The following is a 21,596-nucleotide window of genomic DNA, read 5'->3' on the forward strand; positions in this document are numbered from 1 at the left end:
TCATTCCAATGAGCCTCTAGGCCCATAGGAATGAATGGTAAGCCATTTCTAAATAGCGAATCGCAATTTGCAATTCGCTATTAAGGCATATGTAGGAATCACAATTTTTATTGCAAAACCTACATGCATAGGTAATTGAGACTCCTTAATAGCGATTCCCTAATAATCGTTATTAAGGACTCGTAATTCCTAACTTTGATGCATGTGCCCCTTAATCTCACCGTTTCTAAACACAACAAGCATTGGCAAAGCCAGTAGGTGAAGGAACCCAAGGCCTAGCTGGCATGCCACGTTCTACAATAACATGTACTAGATGCCATGTGTGCTGCTACTGTAGGTCTGAGAACAAGAGGGTTTCACGCAAGGGAAGGCAGGATGAACCACAGCAGGCCAAAACTTCACACAAAACTCACTCATCTACATACTTTTTCTTCCCGGGCCTGGTGACTGGACTACAGTGGCATGAATTATTAACCCACACTGTAGAAGAACCTGGAAGGAAGCTGCTGGACTCCTCCCCCAGACCCCAGACCACCCATCACAACAAACTCAACAGGAGTCTCAGTAGTAACACACTCACCGCACCCACCAGTGTGTTGTCACTGCCCTGATTTATGCCTCGAAGTCGGGAAAACCTCGCCCAGCCAACACATGCGCAGGGCCAAGGGCCATCCTCGCCCACCCCCTCAAAACCATAGATTGACACATCTTTGTCACTGAGCAGCAAGTACAATTTATTGCTGGCTGCTCGGTGTTTCTTCTCACTCTTTCATCTGCTGGCTCCACGGATGAGCCGCTGCCGCATAATTCTTGCATTTGAGATTGCAGATGTAAGAGAGAGAGAGAGAGAGAGCAATTGGAGATTCACATTCCTGGAAGAGCTGTAAGAATACTGATAAACACAGAAATATGCCCTGGGGACCGACCCTGAAAAAAAAAACCTATAGCTGACATCCTAGTGCAGCAAAACTCCTGGAAAACCAAGATAAGTTCAAATTAAAAAGTGTCATTTTGCCTTTCTTTCTTTTTCTTTGTTTTTCTGAGGTTATAGTTTTCCATTCTTTCATATGCTTCACACATCCTCTCTGTCTTGGTATTATAATGGTTCATTTTAGCCTTCATTATGCAAACACCATGTATGAATGTCCCCTTTTACTCTCCTTGACGTCACTCGAGTACTGCAAACATTTGATACAGCTTTGTCCAGTCTGGGGTGAACCTTTCCCAATGATTGATATTTCCTCTCTTCTTTGAACTAGATAAGGACCGAAGGACCTTGTTAGGAACTCTTTCCATCATTTCCCTGGTGGGGACGGCTCTCTTTGTATGTCTCCAGAAGCCGGAAAGCCAAGAAGAGCCCCTTAACGAAGGCGAAGACCTCCTTTTGGAGGCTGAAGTAATGTAAGCACGATCAAGCCACCCCATTCAGGGATTACTTACATTGGTTGATTGGATTGCCACTTTTGTTCTTTTTTGTTGTTGAAAAGGTGCTGCAATGACATTGCTAGGAAGTAAAGTCAGCAGGTTAATTGAATCAAAATCGTTGTTGAAAAATAAATTAACTTATTGTGCCTTCTGAACAGGATTTTAGGATATTGCAGTCATTTGACTGTCAACATTGCAACCTCTAAGACTGCCAGCTATTACATGTGCTGAAAATTCTACATAGCATTATACATTTCTACGCCTTGAAACCTCTGAACAGAGCTACTGTGTACATCCCCTGCTCAATTAGATAATAGATGAGGATGGACATGCAGAGCATGCTTTTCTAGAAGTGTAAACTGCTGTTCCCAATGCTGTGTTTTTAATTGTGAACGCAGCCGTGCATTTTATGGTTTTAGATTTCCATCAAGGTTTTCACAACTCCCCCAGTCCTCTCTCGGAGATGACAGTAACTCGCTTCAGATAGACATAAGTGAGGAAGTTGGCACTTACTCCTTCTCTGAATTTCATAAGGAGGCTCATAGTAAGAAGGCTCAGATGACCCACATGTCTCCCTATTCTTCCAAAAGAGAAACTCAACAAGCAAAATAGCTCCATGCCATTTTGAAAGTAGTCAGGGAATATAAATTTGCACAAGAAGAGAGTGTCTTCTGGCTTGAAAAATGGGACAGCAATGCAAACCTCCTAGAAGAAAAGACACATTCCTTCACTGGAGGACTATCCAGAGCCGAGTCCAGTCACAACATATGAGGTGCTCATGATAACCTTGGGGACAAATAAAAAGAGTCATTTAAAAGATCTGCTAAACAAATGCAAACTTGGGGAAAAGGTCTTGCAATATAAATTTGAGGATCTTTGGTATTCAAGAAGAGGCTATAATTTCTTCTCAGGGTCCGTGTACAATTGAAATTGTCATATTAATAAAGTTAGTGTTGGGGGGGCTTTCAAGACAAGCAACACCCATCGCCCCATTGTCAGAGCACATACACTACCATTTAACCATCCAAAAGCTGGGGGCCGCCCGTGCATGCTACGTTCCTGCTAAAAGGCATTATATTTGTGATTAACCCTGAGAAACATCAGATAATAACCTCTCTTGGGTGTTGCTCTTCTATTTTTTCTGACCAATGGTGTTGAATGTCAGTAGGTGAAAGCATGTGAGGAGATTTATAACAGAAGTAAGCAGTTGACAATTCCAGTTATGGTTGTTTCTGTGTATACATTGAAAGTAAATGGTTATGGAGATACTTTTTGAACCGCGGTTAGTTTAAGAAGATCTGAAAAAACATTAGGGATACGCCTTCTCCATAGATGACTAAACATTTGGCTGTAAAAGAAAAGTGGAGGTGTACCTATAGATGTTTTTCTCTATTTGTATTTTCCCTTCCTTAGGGTTGGGTAGGTTAGACGTAACGAGCCATGATGGTAGACAGGAGATGTGACATCTCATCTTTGAATAGAAGGGCGTGGCAGGGGAGGCATATTTGACCAACACTGACCCTCTTCACAAGGCTGAGGGTGGAGTGAGGGGAGCGGAAGAAGAGAAACATAAACAAATAAGAAAAAATACTTCTTGTCAAGGCTGGGAATTGTTGATCCTATGAAGATTAAATTGAAAGTTGTTTCCCCCTAGTCTCAAAGGGATAAATAATATGCATTTTAAAATGGAGCTGTATTTATTGCAAAAAACGTATGTTGTTGTCAGAGCTGAAATGTTCTTAATTGATTGTGTTGGGCTTAGAAGAATAGTGATTCGAATAGCAGTACAGGGCATCGTGGGGTTACTACTGTTATTCAGTCAATTACAGGAAGAGAAATATGAGAAGAATAAGCAGGGATGATGGATTATGGGCTGATGAGTCAAGAAAATGAGGAGAGATGCACAACTTTCTTCCTGTTTGCAATGCTTTCTTACTTTCTTTGCACCTATATACAATGGTCCTGGCCCACTACAGAAGGTCGCTCCTAATAATGCACAAGAGTCTTCATTTTGGGGAAGGAGGGTTGGGATTGTGTAATTTGGCTTTTCCCTAGAAGACTGAGGATAGACTGTGAGTTGAAGAAGAATCCTCTATCCTGTAGTCCTAAAGTTGGAAACTGTATGATGGAAATGACTAAGACAGTGAAGTTAATTATATTTGTAGACATATGGATTCAGGGGTCCAGGAGTGTATTTATTGTAGAACTCTCTTTTTTTGTGTTTTGCAAATTGTCTTTTTTACATCAAAAATTGAAAAAGAGCACAAGCAATAATTATTCTTACGGTCTACTCTGATCACAACCGTGATATAGTGCAACTCACTAATTGGAAACACAGGAAGGTTACTCGTTTACAGCAATTAAGGGTGGAGTCTTCAACTTTAGCTGATCCCGAGATTAAAACTTAAATTATTTTGGAAGCAAAAATATTTTTTTCTAAAAAATATGGGTACAGATTTTAGTAGCCTGGGAGGCTGTTAAGGCATTATCTTGTAGGCATGCCATTTCAGAACTCATAAGAGCAGCACAGTTGAGGAGGTGTCCACCCTCCTGGTTATAGGGAAGGCTAATCTGTCATTTTGTTTATTGCCAAGAATAAAAAACACTATGACAAAATTAAAGTTTAATTAGAGCTTATGTTAAGACATAAAGAACATTTTATTTATAAGTCTTTTAAACAAAAGAAATGGTGCAAGGAGTATAGTTGGGTTATTGCTTGTTTGGCTGAGCAATGGTATAATGGCAACTGGAAGTATAGACCGGGCAGAGATCCCAAGAAGGAAGAGATTGTAGAAGAGAAGAGTACAGAAGGACTGCATTCTCAGTACTTTTGACCAGTGTGTCTACAGGAATTTTTGTAATTCAGCAGGGGTTTTCAGCAGGTTCTGGAGCTCCCGAATCTTTCCATAGCATGGGGACAGACCTTCAAGTGATAAATGACCATACAGCATGTGATTTGAGCCATCCAGAGCTTACCTTGTGGGAAAGCACAAGAAGAATATGACTTAAGGTTTGGGAGCTACAATACACTTACAGCAGAGGTCTCTCCAGTCCTCTGACAACTGTTTAAATCCATCTAGTTTTTCTTAGCAATTTTATATAGCACAGACTCGACTTGAAGCTTTTGGAGCACTTTACCTGAGCACTAGTTACATTACAAGGTTTGTTTGGGATCAGGTAAAATATGATTTGCTCAGAATCACAAGATTTTGAGCTGACGTCAAGACTCAAGCCTAGTTCCAAAGTTGGCAGCTCTGACCGTAATGTCACTTTCTCAATGATGCTGTTTGGTGATGTCATTGGTTATCTCATCAGTCACATCAGCAAAGATATAATTGGAGATGTTATAATTGAGGTAGTTGATGATGTCATTTAAATTGTCATCTGTGATGTCATGTGGGAGGTCTTGAGCATGGCGTGAGGAAGTGTTTTAGGGTATGTGTAGCTAACCTGAAGTGGTTGATGTAGTGGAGAGCAATAATTTCTGGGACCATGAATTCTTCTTTTGTGACACTTCACCATCTTTAACATTCTCCACAGGCAGATCATCATGAAACTTCACATACAGAATCTTAACAAGTCATGCAAATGGTCTATCAAATTTCAGACGGTGTTGTCAAATCGCAATAAATTTATAAGCAAATGAAGCAAGCACTGGCAAAGCCAATAGGTCTGGTGTGGCGCGCCAGCCTTTTGACAATTCTTGTCTAGTTTTGTCATGGTTTTTTCAAACTTAATTGTTCAGGAAGCTCCCCTCATCAATCCAAGCAAAAATATTCGCTAAAGGCAAAAATGTTGCTTTGGTCTAAAAAAAAGTCACACATTGCCATAATACTCCATGGCACTGAGGGCAGCGACTTTGTGTGTTGATGTGCTCCTTGTCAAAGGGCAGCAAGCCGTAACTCATAGGGTAGTCAGGCAATGGCTGAAGTGGGCTGACTCATTGCCCCTTGATGCATGTTGGAGCGGGTGGAAGAAAAATTTTAATGACTGAACCACAGACTAATAAACGAAGTCTGGCTGAAAACAGTTATAGGTAACTATAATTTTAACACATCATTTTAGTAAAATTGAAAGGTCTTGGCTAATACAGATTTAAAAAAGCCAACCAATCTGGCATTGTCTGCCAGCTTCCTGACTTTGGGAAAGAAAGAATGAAAAAAGAAAGGAAGAAAGAAAGAAAGAAGGAAAGAAAGACAGAAATAAGCAAAAGAGAAGAGAAGGAATACAAGAAGGCAAGAATTAAAGAAAGACGGAAAAAAGATGGAAGAAAGAAGCGAGGAAAGAAAGGAAGGAAAGGAAGAAAAAAGCCAAGAGGAAAAGAAAAATGAATAAAGAAAAAAGAAGGAAAGGGAAAGAAGAAAAGGAGAAAGAAAAAAGAAAAGGGAAGAAAGGAGAAAAGAACAAAAGAAGGAAAGAAAAAAGAAAGAAAGATGAAAAAAATGAAGGAAAGAAGAAAAGAAGGACAGAAGGACAGTAAGCTGGATAGAACATAAGGAGGAAAGAAATAAGAAGGAATGCAAAGGGAAATAAAGAAGAGCAAAAGAAAGTATTAAAGAAAGAAAGAAGGAAGGATAGAAGGAATGAAAGAAAGAGCAAAGGAAGGAAAAAATGAACAAAGGAGACAAAGAAGGAAAGAAAGAAAAAAGAAGGAAGAAAGGAAAATATAAGGAAAGAAAAAAGAACGGAAAAAGGAAAGAAAGAATGAAAGACGGAAAGATAGAAAGAAAAAGGGAAAGAAAGAAGAAAGTAAGGAGGAAGAAAAGAAAGAAAGAAAGAAAGATGGAAAGAAGGAAGGAAAGAAGGAAGGAATGAAAGAAGGACAGAAAGCTGGACTGACACAGAGGGTTGCACAGATTGAGCATCCTCATGATTTTATATTCAGAGTTCATGTGAACTACTGGTATGGTGTGAAAAAACAGCAGTCAGATAAACAGAGGCCTCTTAAATAGGAATTTACAATAGCATTTGTAGAAGACAGGATCTGATACAGCTGAAATGTGCTCTGTGTCCTCGTCTGGTAGGACGTGCCCTGCTATCACATTGGGCTCTACAAACAATGGTAACAATAAAGTAACAATAAAGTAAAAACAAAAACACTGGCACTGACAGCAACGTCCTTTTGTGTGCATGTGCTCTTTGTGAAAGGGCTACATGTAGTCACTGAAAGTGAAGTTAGCCAGTGGGTGAAGTAGGCTGACCTATTCTCCCATGCTGTATGCTGGAGTGGTGAAAGCAAAATGTGAATAACACAAACAGACGAATGGATGTAGGGAGCGGTGGCTGAAACCCCTTCATGTAAATATATTACACATAAGATTTTAGTGAAATCAATAGGTCTTCGCTAGCACCAGACCTAAAAAGGAGTTTGGTCTCAGCAGAGAGACCACTCTGGAGATCATGTTCGGATCCCAGCTTCCCCTTGTGACCACAGAGAAAACTGCCCGGTTATGTAACATTTCAAGAGCTTAGAAATAAACTAAATGCTGGCATTAAAGCTGGATATTTGACTTTGGTTTGTGAACACTTTGTGCTCGGTCTCTGTTGCGGGATAACCATTTGGCTGTTCTTTGACCCAAGCAGGTACCCAAAATGTCTTATTTCATTATGAGCTTCCGAAAAGCATATTGAGCGATAGTTTGAACCAGTATGTGAAAGATATCACACTTGAGCTGTACATGAAAGGTATGGGTTATTCCTTAAGACTGCTAGCACATTGGTGCTATTATAAAATGCAAATGTGTAAAACTTCTTTTTAAAAAGCTGGACATTTTCTTATGCATATGTAGGGATGCCTTGCAGTGAATTTGACTGTCAACTGGGATTATTTGCATAACTGTGAAAAGGATGAAAATGGAGCTTAGCTCAAGGGTCTGTAATGAATGAATGAATGAATGAATGAATGAATGAATGAATCTGAGTTTTATATAGCGCATAGTTACCCTAGGGCATCCCAGCGCTTGTCCAGGACGACAACCATAAAAAAGCAGACAGGTTCAGCAGCGTTAGGCAGGGAAGAGATGAGTTTTAAGGAGTTTACGGAACCGCAGGAAGCAGGTCTCTGAGCGCAAACTCAGAGGAAGTCCGTTCCACAACATGGCTATATTAACCGAGAATCTTCGTCCGCCGGCCCGAGCCCTTTTCACCCTGGGAACTTGAAGCAGAAGTTTCTGGTCAGAGCGTAAGGCCCTCCTAGCCTTATAAGGCACGGCTAGATTCCCCAGGATAGGAGGACCCTTCCCCTGAAGAATTTTGTACGCAGAGCAGAGAGCCTTGAATTTGACCCTTTCCCGCACTGGAAGCCAGTGCAGGGCCCTCAATGCAGGTTTAGCTGACTGCCTTCTTGGTGTATTCATAAGCAACCTTGCAGCAGCATTTTGGACCCGCTGGAGTTTATTAAATGTAGCTTCAGGGGCACCTAATAAAATAGTGTTTCTGTAATCTAATCTAGATACAATAAGCCCCTGAATGAGTAGCTTCCTAGATGTCCAAGGGAGCAGGGGGAGAACTTTCCGAGCTGAGCGGAGAAGACCGAAGCATACTCCTGCCGTTTTTTTCGCCTGGGTCCGGAAAGAAAGATCTTGTTCCAACCAGATCCCCAGACTTTTGATCTCCTTTTTAGGACTCGGACAAGCTCCCAGACAGCTAGGCCAAATAGCCGAAGGGAGAGAGGGAGTTTTGTGTCCTAACCAAATTAATTTGGTCTTTGAACCGTTCAACTTTAAAGCTGATTCGCACATCCAGGTGTGAACTTTGGACATACAGGAGCGCAGCGAGTCTGGGTTATCAGCAAGATGGGATAAGGCAACCACCAGCTGAGTATCGTCAGCATAGCTGACGATTTTGATGCCAAATGGGGCTACCACGTCCTCCAGGGGGGCCATATAAACATGAAACAATGTGGGGCTGAGGGAAGAGCCCTGTGGCACACCACACTGGAGGGGGATAGACACCGACCGTTCACTGCCTTCCCAGACCTGGTACGTCCGTTCGCAAAGAAATGACGTAAGCCATTTCAGGGCCACACCTGCAACCCCTATATCTGACAGGCGTCGGATCAACACTTGATGGTTCACCGTGTCGAAGGCCGCACTAAGGTCCAGGAGGATCACAGCCACTGATCCTCCTGAATCCAGAATGCTCCTAGCTTCCTCAACGACTGCCAGAAGAGTGGTATCGGTGCCCTGACCTGGCCGAAAACCGGTTTGAGAGTCGCGCAACAGGCCATTGGACTCCAAAAAGTGTGACAGCTGACGGTTCACCAGCCTTTCAGCGATCTTACCGAGTCCAGGAAGCAAGGAGATAGGCCTGAAGTTTGCCAAATCAGATGGATCTAGATTTGGCTTTTTCAGGAGACCCTTTTTCCACTGCTCTCTTCCAGCTCGGTGGCACTGAGCCGTGGACAAACGATGCATTAATGAGGTCCGTAACCGGAACCTGTTTCAGAAATCTCATAGGGACTGGATCCCTAGGGGAACCACTTTTCAGAGAACCCAATTCCTTAAGGACTTCATCCACTGAGACTAGCCCCAAGGTGTCAAAATGGACAAGAACTCCCCGAGACTGACTACCCGTGTCTACTCTCTGGACATCCTGAGGCAAGGAACTTAGAATGTTTTCTATTTTCATATTGAAATAGTTCGCCAGCTCCTTGCATTGCTCACCAGGGCTGTCATGAGTTACCAGGGGCTCGGGAACTTTGAGAAGTTCCTTTACCACTCTAAAAGTCTCTCTAGAGGAGTTAGAGGAGCTTTTTATTCTCTCCTCAAAAAATTGAGCCTTAGCACGACGAAGGGCAGATTTATACACCCCAATTGCAGAGCGATACTCCACTCGTCTAGCTTCAACCCCTTCCTTTCTCCATGCCCTCTCCAACTTCTTGCATCCCCTCCTGAGAGATCTCAACTCAGGAGTGCACCATGGGGCAGAACCCATCCTCTTCTCCCTTTTTAACACTCTCTTTTTAGGGAGAATGGCATCAAGAGAACTGGACAACCACTGATTAAGGTTCGAGTCAGCGATTACCGGGTCCAAAACTGGAGAAGGATGCATACCTTCTAGAGTAGTAATCCAGTTGTCCACCGATAGCCTAGACCAAGCTCTCTCCAAAGTGTGAACCCTCGGGATGGGGGTGGGCATTGGTTACATTTGCCAAGTAAAAGGGACCAAGAAATGATCTGACCACGGGAGAGGATAAGGGGGCAAAGACCTAAGATGTAGCATATTAGAAAAAATGGGGTCCAGCAAATGGCCCCTATTGTGTGTAGCTTCCAAGTTAATTAGACTCAGCTCATAGACTTTGAGATCACTCTGCAGGTCTACCGCTATTAGATCCGCCGGATCATTAAAATGGAGATTAAAGTCTCCTAACGCCATAAAATTGGCCGTGGAAGAGGCCAAATACGTGATTGTTTCCATCAGCGAACTGACGAAATTGCCTACACAGCCTGGAGGGCGATAGACCAATAATCCTGACACCGACACCGTAAGAGAGATCCGTAGGGAGAACTGACAGCTCTCGCAATCTAGCACCCCACCAGGCTGAGACCTACACACAAAAGTATCTCTATATATAATGGCAATGCCGCCCCCTCGCCCCACAGGCCTGTCAAAATCGTATATTAGAAAGCCTGGGGGGAGGGCTCGAACTATGTCAACCCCAGCACAAGATGTAATCCAAGTTTCCGTCAGAAACAACACATCTAACTCAAGAACTTCTATAAGAAAATTAATTTCTAATGAATGGCTAGGGAGAGATCTACAATTCAGCAGGGCCATAGACAGGGCGTCCCTACCCTTCGCTGACTGGGTCGTCTGACAGATCCTACAGCCAGAGAATAATTTAGGACCTTTGTGGATGTACTTACAAGTTGTATCTTTCAGGGGAGGTAGTGACAAGAACTCCTCACGTGCATATTTTATCCTTATTTCAGGCAATTTGGCCAGGAAACCTGGCCCTAGGCCCGTCTGGGCCCGGACGGGCACAGACGGGCACAGACGGGCACAGACGGGCACAGACGGGCTGGACTCTGGCGTGACTCCGGCGGGGATCCGGCGTACCCGCTGCGCGTATCCGCTGCGCGTCCACATGACCTTCTTAAAAAGAGGTCAAGCGTCCTTGTGATGCTACACCGTCCAATCAGATGGCGCCGCCCGGCGTCCTTGACTCCCCCAATATGGCCACCAAAGTACAGAGTGGCAGGGAAAGGACCCGCAAAAGCGCGGTGAATCACCAATTATTGTGCAGGTAAGTGGACAGCAGTGTAAAAACAAGGGCAAAAATAAATAATTAAAATAAATACAAAACGGGGAAATTTAAAAGACGCCTCACAAACAGCAAAGCAGCAGCAATAAGCGCCGCTCGCTCTGACCACTCTTGTCAGGTCAGTCGGTCAACTGCCACTGTAATAAGATGTGTAATAAAAACAGAACATTGTTTGTAGCCGTCCATTGAGGAGTTGGCAATGCCCCTTCTTGAATACTTGAGGCAGACAGTTCACATACTCCAGGCTTGCACATACACCCCATGCAGGCGCAAACTGCACTCAGTGCCCCATCCCAGAATGCATTGTGGAGGAGTGAAGCTCCATCATTTACCTCATGGGACCTGCAGCGTGGATTCTACCACAACTGGAGAAAAGGCAGCCATCTTGAGGCCTCTCTTGATAATTATACTGTTGATTTCTTTTCCAGATCAAAGGAAACAGTGGCTTCGTCTTTCAGAGAAGCATCCTCAGAGCTGGGTAAGTCTTGTGCTGCCTCAACCACTAAGCCATTTTGGGTTGCATGGTCTGTAGAACGTGAGCTGCACTGTACATGGATGTTCTCAGGGGCTTTTGGAGCACGTGAGTAAAATGGCCGAATGAGCAGGACAAAGTCAGCTACAGCTTTTAATGTGAAAGAGATCAGCAGTGAGTCGTCTGGTGCTTGGACAATAACCTCCACCTTTAATTTAGCCAAGACCTATAGAGGATAACATTTAAAGTGTCCATATCATATGATGATATTCTTTTGCTACGCAGACGGCGATATCCAGAGTTCAATAGTGTTCTGTAGAACATGGACCCTACATCCCATGCCTCACATACATTTGTACCAAGCTGAGCTCTGTCCAGGGCTACAGCCTGGTTGGCTCTACATTCCCCAGTACTGCCATATTCAACATTCTATTCTCGTTCACATCAAGATGCACACACCCGGTGCTACAGTCCCATCAGTTTCTCCATCAAAAGAGCAAAGCTGAAGGCTCCATCGCACCCAGAACATGTATTCCTTAAATTTATCGCCACCAGGCTGAGACTGCTTGTGTTCTGAAGCTTCTGCAGTCCCATGGTTAGTTGCCATAATATGGAGCCTTCTTTGCCTTATAGCTTTGGGGGTTCCACATTTACGGATGACAAGGTTAGGTTTTCCTGGCGTAAGGGTTTGTGGGTCCCAAATTCATATCAGGCAGAACTATTCATAACAGCCTTAAATGACATGATTCACACTGACACTAAGTTGTGCTCTCTCCTGTACTATGGCCTTATGATCCCCTTACGCAACTATACTATATTATGCTGGCCTAATTGGTCCACACTGGTATGCACAAAGACAAGATTTCCTGTTCATTGCAGTTTCAAAGGGTCTAAGCTCACTCACTTACACCAAGCAGACGTATCCTCCACGTTAGAACTCAATGGACCCTTTACACACAGACAAAATAAAGGGCCCTTCACTGCTTTACCTTATAAGTCCCACACTGTCTAGCAAAGAATTTGAGCTTTCTTAACTGTTCCATATTATCGCGTTGGCACCAACTGATTCATTCACGAATACCAGAACCTAATAATTTGTTTACTAACTGATGCCCTATTGGGCTCTCCCATGCAATGCCTCCTTAGTCCCTAAGTGGCTGGCTTTCAGGTAAGCTCTACCATGTAGTGTAGCCTCAGAGGAGCCACACAATGAGTGACGTCAAGTGAAGCTCTCTTCGGTACTGCAGTCCAATGGGTCCTTTACACACTGACGCAGTAAGGGCTCTCCGTTGCTATGCACACATAGTGCTGAAAACCTGGCATGGGCCTGCCTTCGAGAGGGTGAAATGCCGCATCCTGGGCAGCTGCCCCTCGACTCTGGATTACTGGTTGTGCTCAGCTGAGCTTCAAGCTAGTCTATGCCCATCAGATCTTCTGCAGCGTGTAGTCCTTTCACCAGGCATTCACTCTGGTGACACCTGCTGCCCAACACCCACCACCTACACCCATACACACATTCTTTCAACTGCTGCCCAACACCCACCACCTGCACCCATACACACATTCTTTCAACTGCTGCCCAACACCCACCACCTACACCCATACACACATTCTTTCAACTGCTGCCCAATACCCACCACCTACACCCATACACACATTCTTTCAAGTATCAGAGAAAGACTCTGATATGTGTTTACTATTCTAGGGTCTAGGACTCCTGAACTCCACAGCGTCACACACATGATACACACACTCATGGGCACACCTTTTTTTCCCCAAGTCCTACTACCGCCTGTACTTGGACTTATGACCATAGAGAGTATACTAAGTAGTATGAATGGTTGCTAATGGGTTTGAAAGCAGCCAGCATTGCTCGTGCTGGTGGTGGCTTACACCTCGTGTACCTGCGCCGTGTCTCCCTCTAGATGTCGTCTGTCTTCCTATTAATGAAGGAAGGAGACGACTCATGTCTGTGTCTCTCTTGGTTTCCTCTGCAGGTGTCCTTTGGAGGTTGCTATGCAGTAAAAACACAGCTCTTTTGAGTATCTCCATGATTTACACAGGTAAGGAAAAGGGTTTTAGGAAGAATGGATGTTATCCCACGAACTCAGCAGATCAGAATTCACTCTTTCCCCAAAGTTAGGAATGTTTGTGGCCATCTCGCATAACCTTCGTTCTCGCTGGAAGCTGCTCCAATCTTTGCAAATAACTCTGTTGAGAGGCCTTGCTATGGGAAGGGCCCTTCTAAGGGTCCTCTCTGACAGAACATGACTTTTCTATTTTTTTATTTTATATACAGCGGTGTGCCAAATAATCAACTTTGTTAACTTCAAACGATTCCTTATCTGGCTATGTGAGGCTTACGACTAAATGCAACTGGGTGGTTGTGAAGCTCCACAACATTCGTCTGGTTCATTGACTTCCAGTGGGAGCCAAGTTGTATCCAAATTCAATCCAGGAGTCTATGAGTCCACTCAGGGTTACTTGGAAATCTGATCCATCCATATTTCCCTTCAATCAACTGTGAAGGATGGATACAGTTTGATGGGGTTCCTACATTTAAACAAGCTAGAGCTGTGGTAGATTCCTTTTGGTGTAGGAGGCTTGTTTTTGGATATGTTTAACTCTTGCACACAAAAAAGAAATGTACATAATATAGGAACCAACTTTAATAGTTTTTAATTCTCAGCTATGGTGTTTTTGTATATCCTTACTTTAAATCATTTTTCCCTCTATTCGAGGTCTTGATTCCTCAATGGGGTTGTTATTGGTTTATAAATGCATTTGGACATGAAAACAAATGCTTTGCACAAGTCTTTCATTTTGACTTGTGACGCCTCGTATCTGTTCCTTTTTCTACACTGTGAATCTTACTTCCCATTAATTCCTATTTATTTCTTCATTCCCATTAATTCCCATTTACTTCTTCATATAGAGCTTCCTTTTTCCCCAAAACATTGAGTTTTTGAGGTCTCATTGGCTGCAAATAAAATCACATACAGTGATTTAAAATAATGATTCTGACTCTGTCACTGACTCTGATAAATTCTGCCTTTGTGTACACACCCAGGTTAAGTGGCCCCTGGGTGTACTAGAATGCATGCTGTGGCCACAGGACTTGATCTCTCTCTGTTCTTAACCCATGTTTCTAGGCCTCGAGTTGGCATTTTACAGCGGCGTCTATGGAACCAGCATCGGTGCCACTCAAGCGTTTGGGAGTTCAGCCAAGGCACTGATTGGCCTGTCTGGGATGCTTGTGAGTTTTGGAGAAATAGCCGGTGAGCTACTTATTTATAGTTCATTACCTGCCTCTCTCATCCTTCATGTCCTGCAAAGCAAATTTGAACAGTAATTAGTATTAGAACATTGGAATGTTGGGAGCTCGATTGAAGACAATGGAGTGGTTCGTGGTTAATAATGGCTGGTATACCCCCTTCTGCTGCAACATTCCAATGTTTGTCTTTCTATTTCTCCCTTTTTGATTTAGAATATTTTACCCTCAGTGAGTTGAATGTTTAATAGCCTTATATCCCTTTTGCCTCAGACTTTACCGTTTGTTAAAGGCCCTCACCCTCGTTATAGGCTCTTGCTTGCGGCTCGGGCCTATAACTCGGTTACAGGGCCATTAACAACCAGTATAGCCTGAGGCATTGGGCTGTAAGGCAGTAATGTATACAGACCTCTTTTTATACACCAAAAATGCATGAGTGTTCAGTACACATCGGCACTGTGATCGATACTAAATAAATTATGCCCTCTATCGTGCATGCCTGCTTGTGCCCCATGCAGCATACCTCACAGCTGTTCATGACTAATCTGCCCTGGCAATGCCCTCATCCCTTTGGTGTACAGGGTGCCCAATAGCAAAGTCTCATTGGCTGTGCAAAAGGTCATGCTCCCCCGTTAGTGCTTTGACTGATGTCTCAAAGAAGACTGCAATTTAATACCATCTCCGAGGTGGAGTAAAAATTGCACTAACCAATGTAGGTGGAGTATTTTATGTAATTTAAAATGCTGTGGAGGCAGGGGTGGGAATTTCATTTCCATTGGCATAATAAGCTTCAGAGCCTATCCCAGCAGAGAAGAATTATGAGCGATGTTAATACTGACAGAAACACTGTTTCACACTGTTTCCTGTCGGCCGGCCTCCTAGCAGCCACCCATGGAAAGCATTACCGTGAGGCATCTAAACAGCAATACTATGCTACAGCACAAAACAGAATTGAATATTTTATCCCCTCAAGTTGTTCAAAATCGTTTTAGAACATTATAGGCAACCACTGCTCACAGGGAATAATTACCATCATGTGCCTTTTACCTATGTCAATTCCTACTTTCTTAGAAACCCACTCCTGCTTTTTCATATAAATCAGTGCGAGCTTTATACAGTTTAGCTTCAGCAAGTTCTATTGTGCCCAAGCAGGCCTGTGGGAGTACACAACCTGTTGTAAACCTCCAGCTCATGTAATACATTCATGCCCCCCCCCTTCCCAAATAGTTTTTAAGGATTATCCCCCATAGGCAAGGAAAATGCTGTTGTTGAGGGTACTTCTGTTTTCTGTGGACAATCACTTTCTTTGTATTGCCTAGAATGTGGGTACCAAAGAGACTGCCTGGGTTGTATTTTCATGGTGTCCTTATTTATGGTCAAGGACATGATTTAGCATTTATCTGAGGGAGAGTTCTGTCAACAAATTGGGTGAGTTTCCGCTCAGCCAAACTTGTGGTCTCACCATCTCATGTGGAGGTTGGGGAAGTGGCAGGTTTCCAATGACAGAATCTCAGCTGAAGCCCTTGACCCAGCAGCCTGTCCATCACAGGGCCGCCCGGCCACAATGTCGGTAGCCCCGTCTCACTTAAGGCAGGGATACACCAACTGGTTTTTCCTGCTTCAGTCTCTCATGCAATGAATGCCAGTCCTGGCCAGGGATAAGAAACAAAAGCCCACACATGCAGGAAGGGGGAAGAAACAGGATAAGAAATCTTTGCCCTACTATCCAGGCCAGGTGGTTCATGCTATAAATCTATCTCATTGTGTTCTATGTTGACTTCCTTCTGAGAAAAGAATGACGTGCAGGGGGCTTGTCCTACTGTTTGTGTCTAAAAGATGGGCCTTGCATCTGGTGCAGCTTGTGTGCCTGGCTGGACTGGCGAAGGACTAAAGCTGTGTACTGTGTTCCAAAAAAGAAATATTGACTTAGAAGTTAATAGAGATTGAGAAGTCGATCCATTCTTCCTATTACTTGTCCCATCTTTACTCAACAAACCCACTGTGTTTTCCTGCTTTCCCTTACTTTGTACTTTTGTTGGCATTTTCGGCACATTCTTTTTGAATAAATGCCACTCAGAGTGGGCTGTGGCTGGAAAGTATTCACTCATCTCCCTGCTTCTCCTGATCTATCTCTGTTATTATCTGTAAATTGGCGTCTCCAACCTCCTCACTATGTGGAGCGATTGCTAATTTATGTTTTGAGTCTTTCTTTCTTCTTATCCACTGTAGGCGGTGGGATCTTTGGGTTCCTGTGTAAGAACAGCCACTTCCGTCGCATGTCAGTACTGCTGCTGGGGCTGGTGGTGCACCTCATCGCATTCTCTCTGATCTTTTTGAACCTTCCAGGTGATGCGCCAATAGTAGGCAAGGGCGGAACATGGACCAGTCCAGCCTTCAATCCCAGGTACTATCTTTGTGTACGGAATCAGGCTTAAAAACATGTTTTCATCTCAAGCACTGCTCATGTGAACAAAATCAGAATATCATTAGATGACCTCACCTAAACTAGTGCAGTCCATCCCTAAGGAATCAGGCTATCGACAGAAGATAATCCTTAATTGTAAGAACTGTCCGTCTATACAGAATAAGGCTATCTGCAGAACCCCACTCTTAATTTTCAGCTTTGTCCATTTGTACAGAAGAACAATAAGAAAGCTTGGGTAGCACAGAAGAGAACACCCTGTCTCAAGTACTTACATTTAATCCCTGTTACTCTGTCTGTGCAAACTCTAACACCATTTAGAATAGCCAAAATGTATCTCTGATGCAGGTTGTAGCTGCATTGAGCGTTGTTACCCTCTTTGGAGGGGTAGATAATTTTCTAAGAGATAGTGAGCTGATACAGCATCATGATGTAGTGTTTGTTAAAGAGGCAAATCTTGAACTTGTTCCTTAATATGTGGGGGTTGGGGCAGCCCAGGTGGATATGGGGATTTTAGTCCCAATCCTGAGTGAATACATGGAGAAGCCCTGTTTTCTGTATTTTACTTTTTTGCACTTCTTTAACTCCAGTCTAATGCTGTCCTGGCTGTATATGCACTGAGAGTCACTTACTACTGTAGACGGTGAGTTTGTCAGCCAGAGAGGTAAGGTGCAACTCTTCATGGCTTTGCAGATGATGCAGCTGGTTTTAAAGATGGTGCACTCTGCCAAGGGAAGCCAATGGACTTTCATCAGGGTGGGGGTGATGTAGTCATATTTCTTCAGGCCCTTGATAAGACATGCAGGACGCCATCAAAGGTGGCCATTGTGGAAACTGGGAGGCAGTTGAGCAGGGCATTGCCGCCAACCAGATGTGCGAGTACAAGGGCATGAAAGATTTCTAAAATCCATTCCCGTCAGAAATGATTTTACTTTCTTTAGTAGATAGATCTGGTACCAGGCTCTCTTAGTTGTCTAGTGATGTGTTCCTTGTGGGTTGAGATTGGTGTCCAGGGTGAAATCTAAAGAATTGGCATTAGAGTTCCGATCTATTTAGATTCGTGTTATTTAGCCCGGTTTAGACTAGTTGTTGCATGCTGCTCTTGGCAAAAAGAAGGAAATCTGTTTTGATGAAGTTAGACTTCGGGTAGGTTATGGCCACCCACGTCTAGAGGAGGTGGAATAAGTGTTTGAGGAATTGGATGCCTTAAGCACAGGAGACCTTCAAATGCAGTTGTCTGTAATTGTACTGGTGAATTTTGATGTAATCTGCTAGTAGAGCCACAAAAGGCTCCAAGAAGAATTAAAGAGGTTGAAGAGGGCAGGAAATAAGACCAAACCCTGGGGAACTCAGCAGGTGATCGGGATCTTATGGGAGCTTGAAGTACCCATGTGATCAAACGTGTTTCTGTTGTATAGGTTGAAGGAGAACCAGAGAGGTACATGTCCTGTGAATCCTATTCAAAAGTTCCAAGTGTGGCTAAAGATGGGGTGGTTGACAACGCTGAAGGCAGCTGAGAGATCAAGCATTATCAAGAGTCAGGGATTGTCAGTATTTGTGGTGAAGAGAACATCTTTTATGACGATTTGTAGGGTAGCTATCTCCATACTGCAACATGATCTGAAGCCCAATTGATAGCTGTGCAGAAGATGATCAGTGTTGATGGGATCTTGAAGGGGTTATAAAATACTTTTTGAATGGTCTTGCTGTTGAATGGTAAATTTGGGATGGGTGTTTATTTGGAAAGATCTCAGGATGTAGTTTGGGTTTTTTCAGGAGTGGGAGGGTCTAGTTTGTTGTGAAAGCTTCAGAGAAAATGCCTTGGGTGAAGGCAGCATTCACAATGATGAGTAGCTGTGAGAGAGCTTCTTTAAAAAGGGCTTTGATGAAGGGTGAGGGTAAGAAATCATCTTCATTAGCCTTTAGGCAGTTGAGGATGTCAGAGATGCCTTTGAGAGACAGTGGTTTGAAGGATAACCATTGTGGGATGCAGAGGGAAGGGGTGGTTCTCAGAGGAGAAGTAGGTTTGTTGTTGATGAACTGTCAGATCTTTTTATTTTTCATTGAAGAAGTGGTTGGTGGTAATGTCCTTGGGTGTTGAGTGTGGGATAGGAGGGTAAGGCAGGAGATTGATGGAGTGTTTGATTGCTTTGAAAAGTGTTCTGCTTCTGTTGACAGCTTTATTGATGGTGTTGCTAAAGGTCTTTACTTTGGCTATAGTGAAGAGTTGTCTCTGTGTGTTACTTGGAGGCAATTTAGTAGCGTGAGGTTGATGAGGGGTTCTGTTTTTACTCCATTTTTTCCTCCTGTCTGTGAATGCTTGTTGGCAACTCCTTTGGAGTACTTCAGTGATGAAGGTTTTTCCGTGCACATTCATGTTTTAGTTGTGACATAGATTTTCAAATGGTTTCCCAGAAATGCGCTGAAGTTGGTTAGATGGATGTTGATGTCAAACGTGTAGGTGGCTGGACAAGAGATGAGTCTGAGCTTTGGGTGGTCAAGTTTTCAGTACATGCTAGCTGTGTGGGATGCTTTCTCTGAACTGTTGACACTGAGAAGACGAGGTCCAGGATGTGGTTTTTTCAGTGTGTTGATTGTGCGATATGCTGTACCATTTTTAATATGGTAGTGAATTCGAAGAGGTAATTTCCTGTTGTTTCATACTTAAAGTCTATGGGGGTTGAAATCACTGAAAATGATGTGGGCGTGGTGTACAGCTGAGGTGGTGAGTGGTCTGAGAATGTCTATAAAGCCATTGTACTGTTCAGGAGGCCTGTGAATGTGGTCAAATTTGATTGACAGAGCTGTGGAGAGTGGGAACTGGCCTTTGGTGCTGGACCAGGAGGATTTACGGATCATGGCAAGGTCCCTCCCTTCTTATGAGCACTGGCTGCATGCTGGATGCTAAAACCAGTGGGTAGAAGGAAGTCTTGATTGATCAAGGATGTGGGGGGTTTGCCATGTTTCTGTGATGAAGAGCACATCAAGGTTGTGATAAATGATAAGGTCTGCAATGTCTGGACCGTGGAGTATTTCAGAGCTAGAAATGATGAGGAAATCAGTGATGTAATTTTATGTGGGGATGTATACAGGTAAATACTTTCTCTGGAGTGGGACCTTGCAGAATGAAATCCACCTATCTACCCTATTCTTTTGGAGGTGGTTTAATAGAAAGCCAGTGATGTCACTTCCTGTTGAGATGGATGCTGGGCAATGCAGTGATGTTACTTCCTGTGTAGATGTATTCTGGGGAATTGAGTTCGGTTTTCTGGCGTATTTTTTTAAAGATGGTTTTGGCAGAAAGCCAGTGATATTACTTCCTTTCCTAGGAAACGGAGTGATGTCACTTCCAGGAGATATGGATGCTCATTTTCTAACAGTAGGGCTATTCATCTTTCCTAGTTCAATCCAAGTGAGCAATTACTGGAAGAGATTCCTGTTGCGGTACACCTTAGAGTACTTCCGTGTAAGCTACCTTCTTATCTTGTTTCTTCAGTGTTGGCATCGCCATGGCCTGCAGTCTGCTCCTGGGGATTGGAGACGGCTGTTTTAACACCCAGCTGTACAGTCTCTTGAGCTCTCTCTATACAACCAACAGCACATCTGTCTTTACTCTCTTCAGACTCATACAAGTAAGTTTTCAGGCCTCATTGGATTAAAGAACTGCCTTCTCGGTGGAATGCACAGGATGCAAACATTATTTTTGGGAATGCTAGATTTCTGTCATTTGCTGCTGGCTTAGAAAGTCCATTGCAGTTTGTAGAAACGAGGTTCACTCCAATCGCTGTAAACGTTATCTTTATTCACATGTCAGTTAACAACATCTCCAAGGCTAGTATAATTTTGTTAAATACAGGAAGCACAACACATTTTTTTGTTGATGTCCAGATTTTTTACCTGTTACCTAGACTTGTTGACAGCCGTGGCCCGCGCAGGTAAGAGCCGTGGGGCCATGTAGGGGGAAAGGATTTCGACTGACGACGACGAGGGAAAATTAATTCTTTATTCAATTTTCCCTCGTCATCGTCCAGCGAAATCCCCCTCCAACCGCCCCCACCACTCTTACCTGCACAGACGGTTTCTTACACCGGGGAAAGAGCCACATCGGGGCAACAGCTCCATGAGTGAATTTCCCCCCTCACCATGTGTCATGGTGGAATTACCATAATAGGATCTGCATACTTAGATTGCACCTCCAGTGGGTGGGTACATTGTTTATAGCTATCCTGATATACCCGTGTTTCTCTAATTGTTCTGCTGAATATTCATTTTATGAACAACTACATTGATGTTTAGATTTTTTCAACGTTCAGTCACCGTTTGCGGCTCAACATATTAGTAACAAGTTTATATGAAATTTGACTAAGATTAGTGAATATAAAATCCCTTGTAGGCACCTTTATCTAACACTTGTTTATCTGGCCAAGCCTCCAAGGGTGTACTGGGTCTCCCACTGTTTTGTTACAATATGATGCACCAGAAGGCAGAACGGCTGGAGGCTTCTGCGTGAAGTCAGCAGCCTTTGGTCACCCTCATGCAGGCTGGTGGAGTATGTGGAGGAGTGGGCTGGGCTTTTGACAGAAGTCCTTTTACTGTGTTTCTAAAAGAGGTCCATTTTCTCATTCTTGTGAATTGGCACACATTTTCTGGGCTTAGTTTCCTCTGTGGGTGCTTCCCTCATTTGCACTTCCTGTTTACGGCTGCTGCCATTTTTCCTGTGCACTACTACTTCCTGTTGCCT

The 21,596-nt window shown here is 43.5% G+C and overlaps 1 protein-coding gene across 1 annotated transcript in view; it reads left to right on the forward strand.

The window, feature by feature from the left end:
- Positions 1–21,596, forward strand: part of LOC146796776 (UNC93-like protein MFSD11) — a 90,295-nt gene that overhangs the window by 63,157 nt on the left and 5,542 nt on the right. Inside the window, exons 9-14 of the mRNA XM_085629493.1 lie at positions 1,260–1,401; positions 11,119–11,168; positions 13,160–13,225; positions 14,315–14,440; positions 16,663–16,837; positions 20,352–20,487. Coding sequence (XP_085485619.1) covers positions 1,260–1,401; positions 11,119–11,168; positions 13,160–13,225; positions 14,315–14,440; positions 16,663–16,837; positions 20,352–20,487 — 695 coding nt within the window. The remainder of the gene's footprint in view (positions 1–1,259; positions 1,402–11,118; positions 11,169–13,159; positions 13,226–14,314; positions 14,441–16,662; positions 16,838–20,351; positions 20,488–21,596) is intronic.

Source organism: Triturus cristatus, chromosome 10 (genome assembly GCF_964204655.1).
Source record: "Triturus cristatus chromosome 10, aTriCri1.1, whole genome shotgun sequence".
In the NCBI taxonomy this organism is placed as follows: Eukaryota; Metazoa; Chordata; class Amphibia; order Caudata; family Salamandridae; genus Triturus; species Triturus cristatus.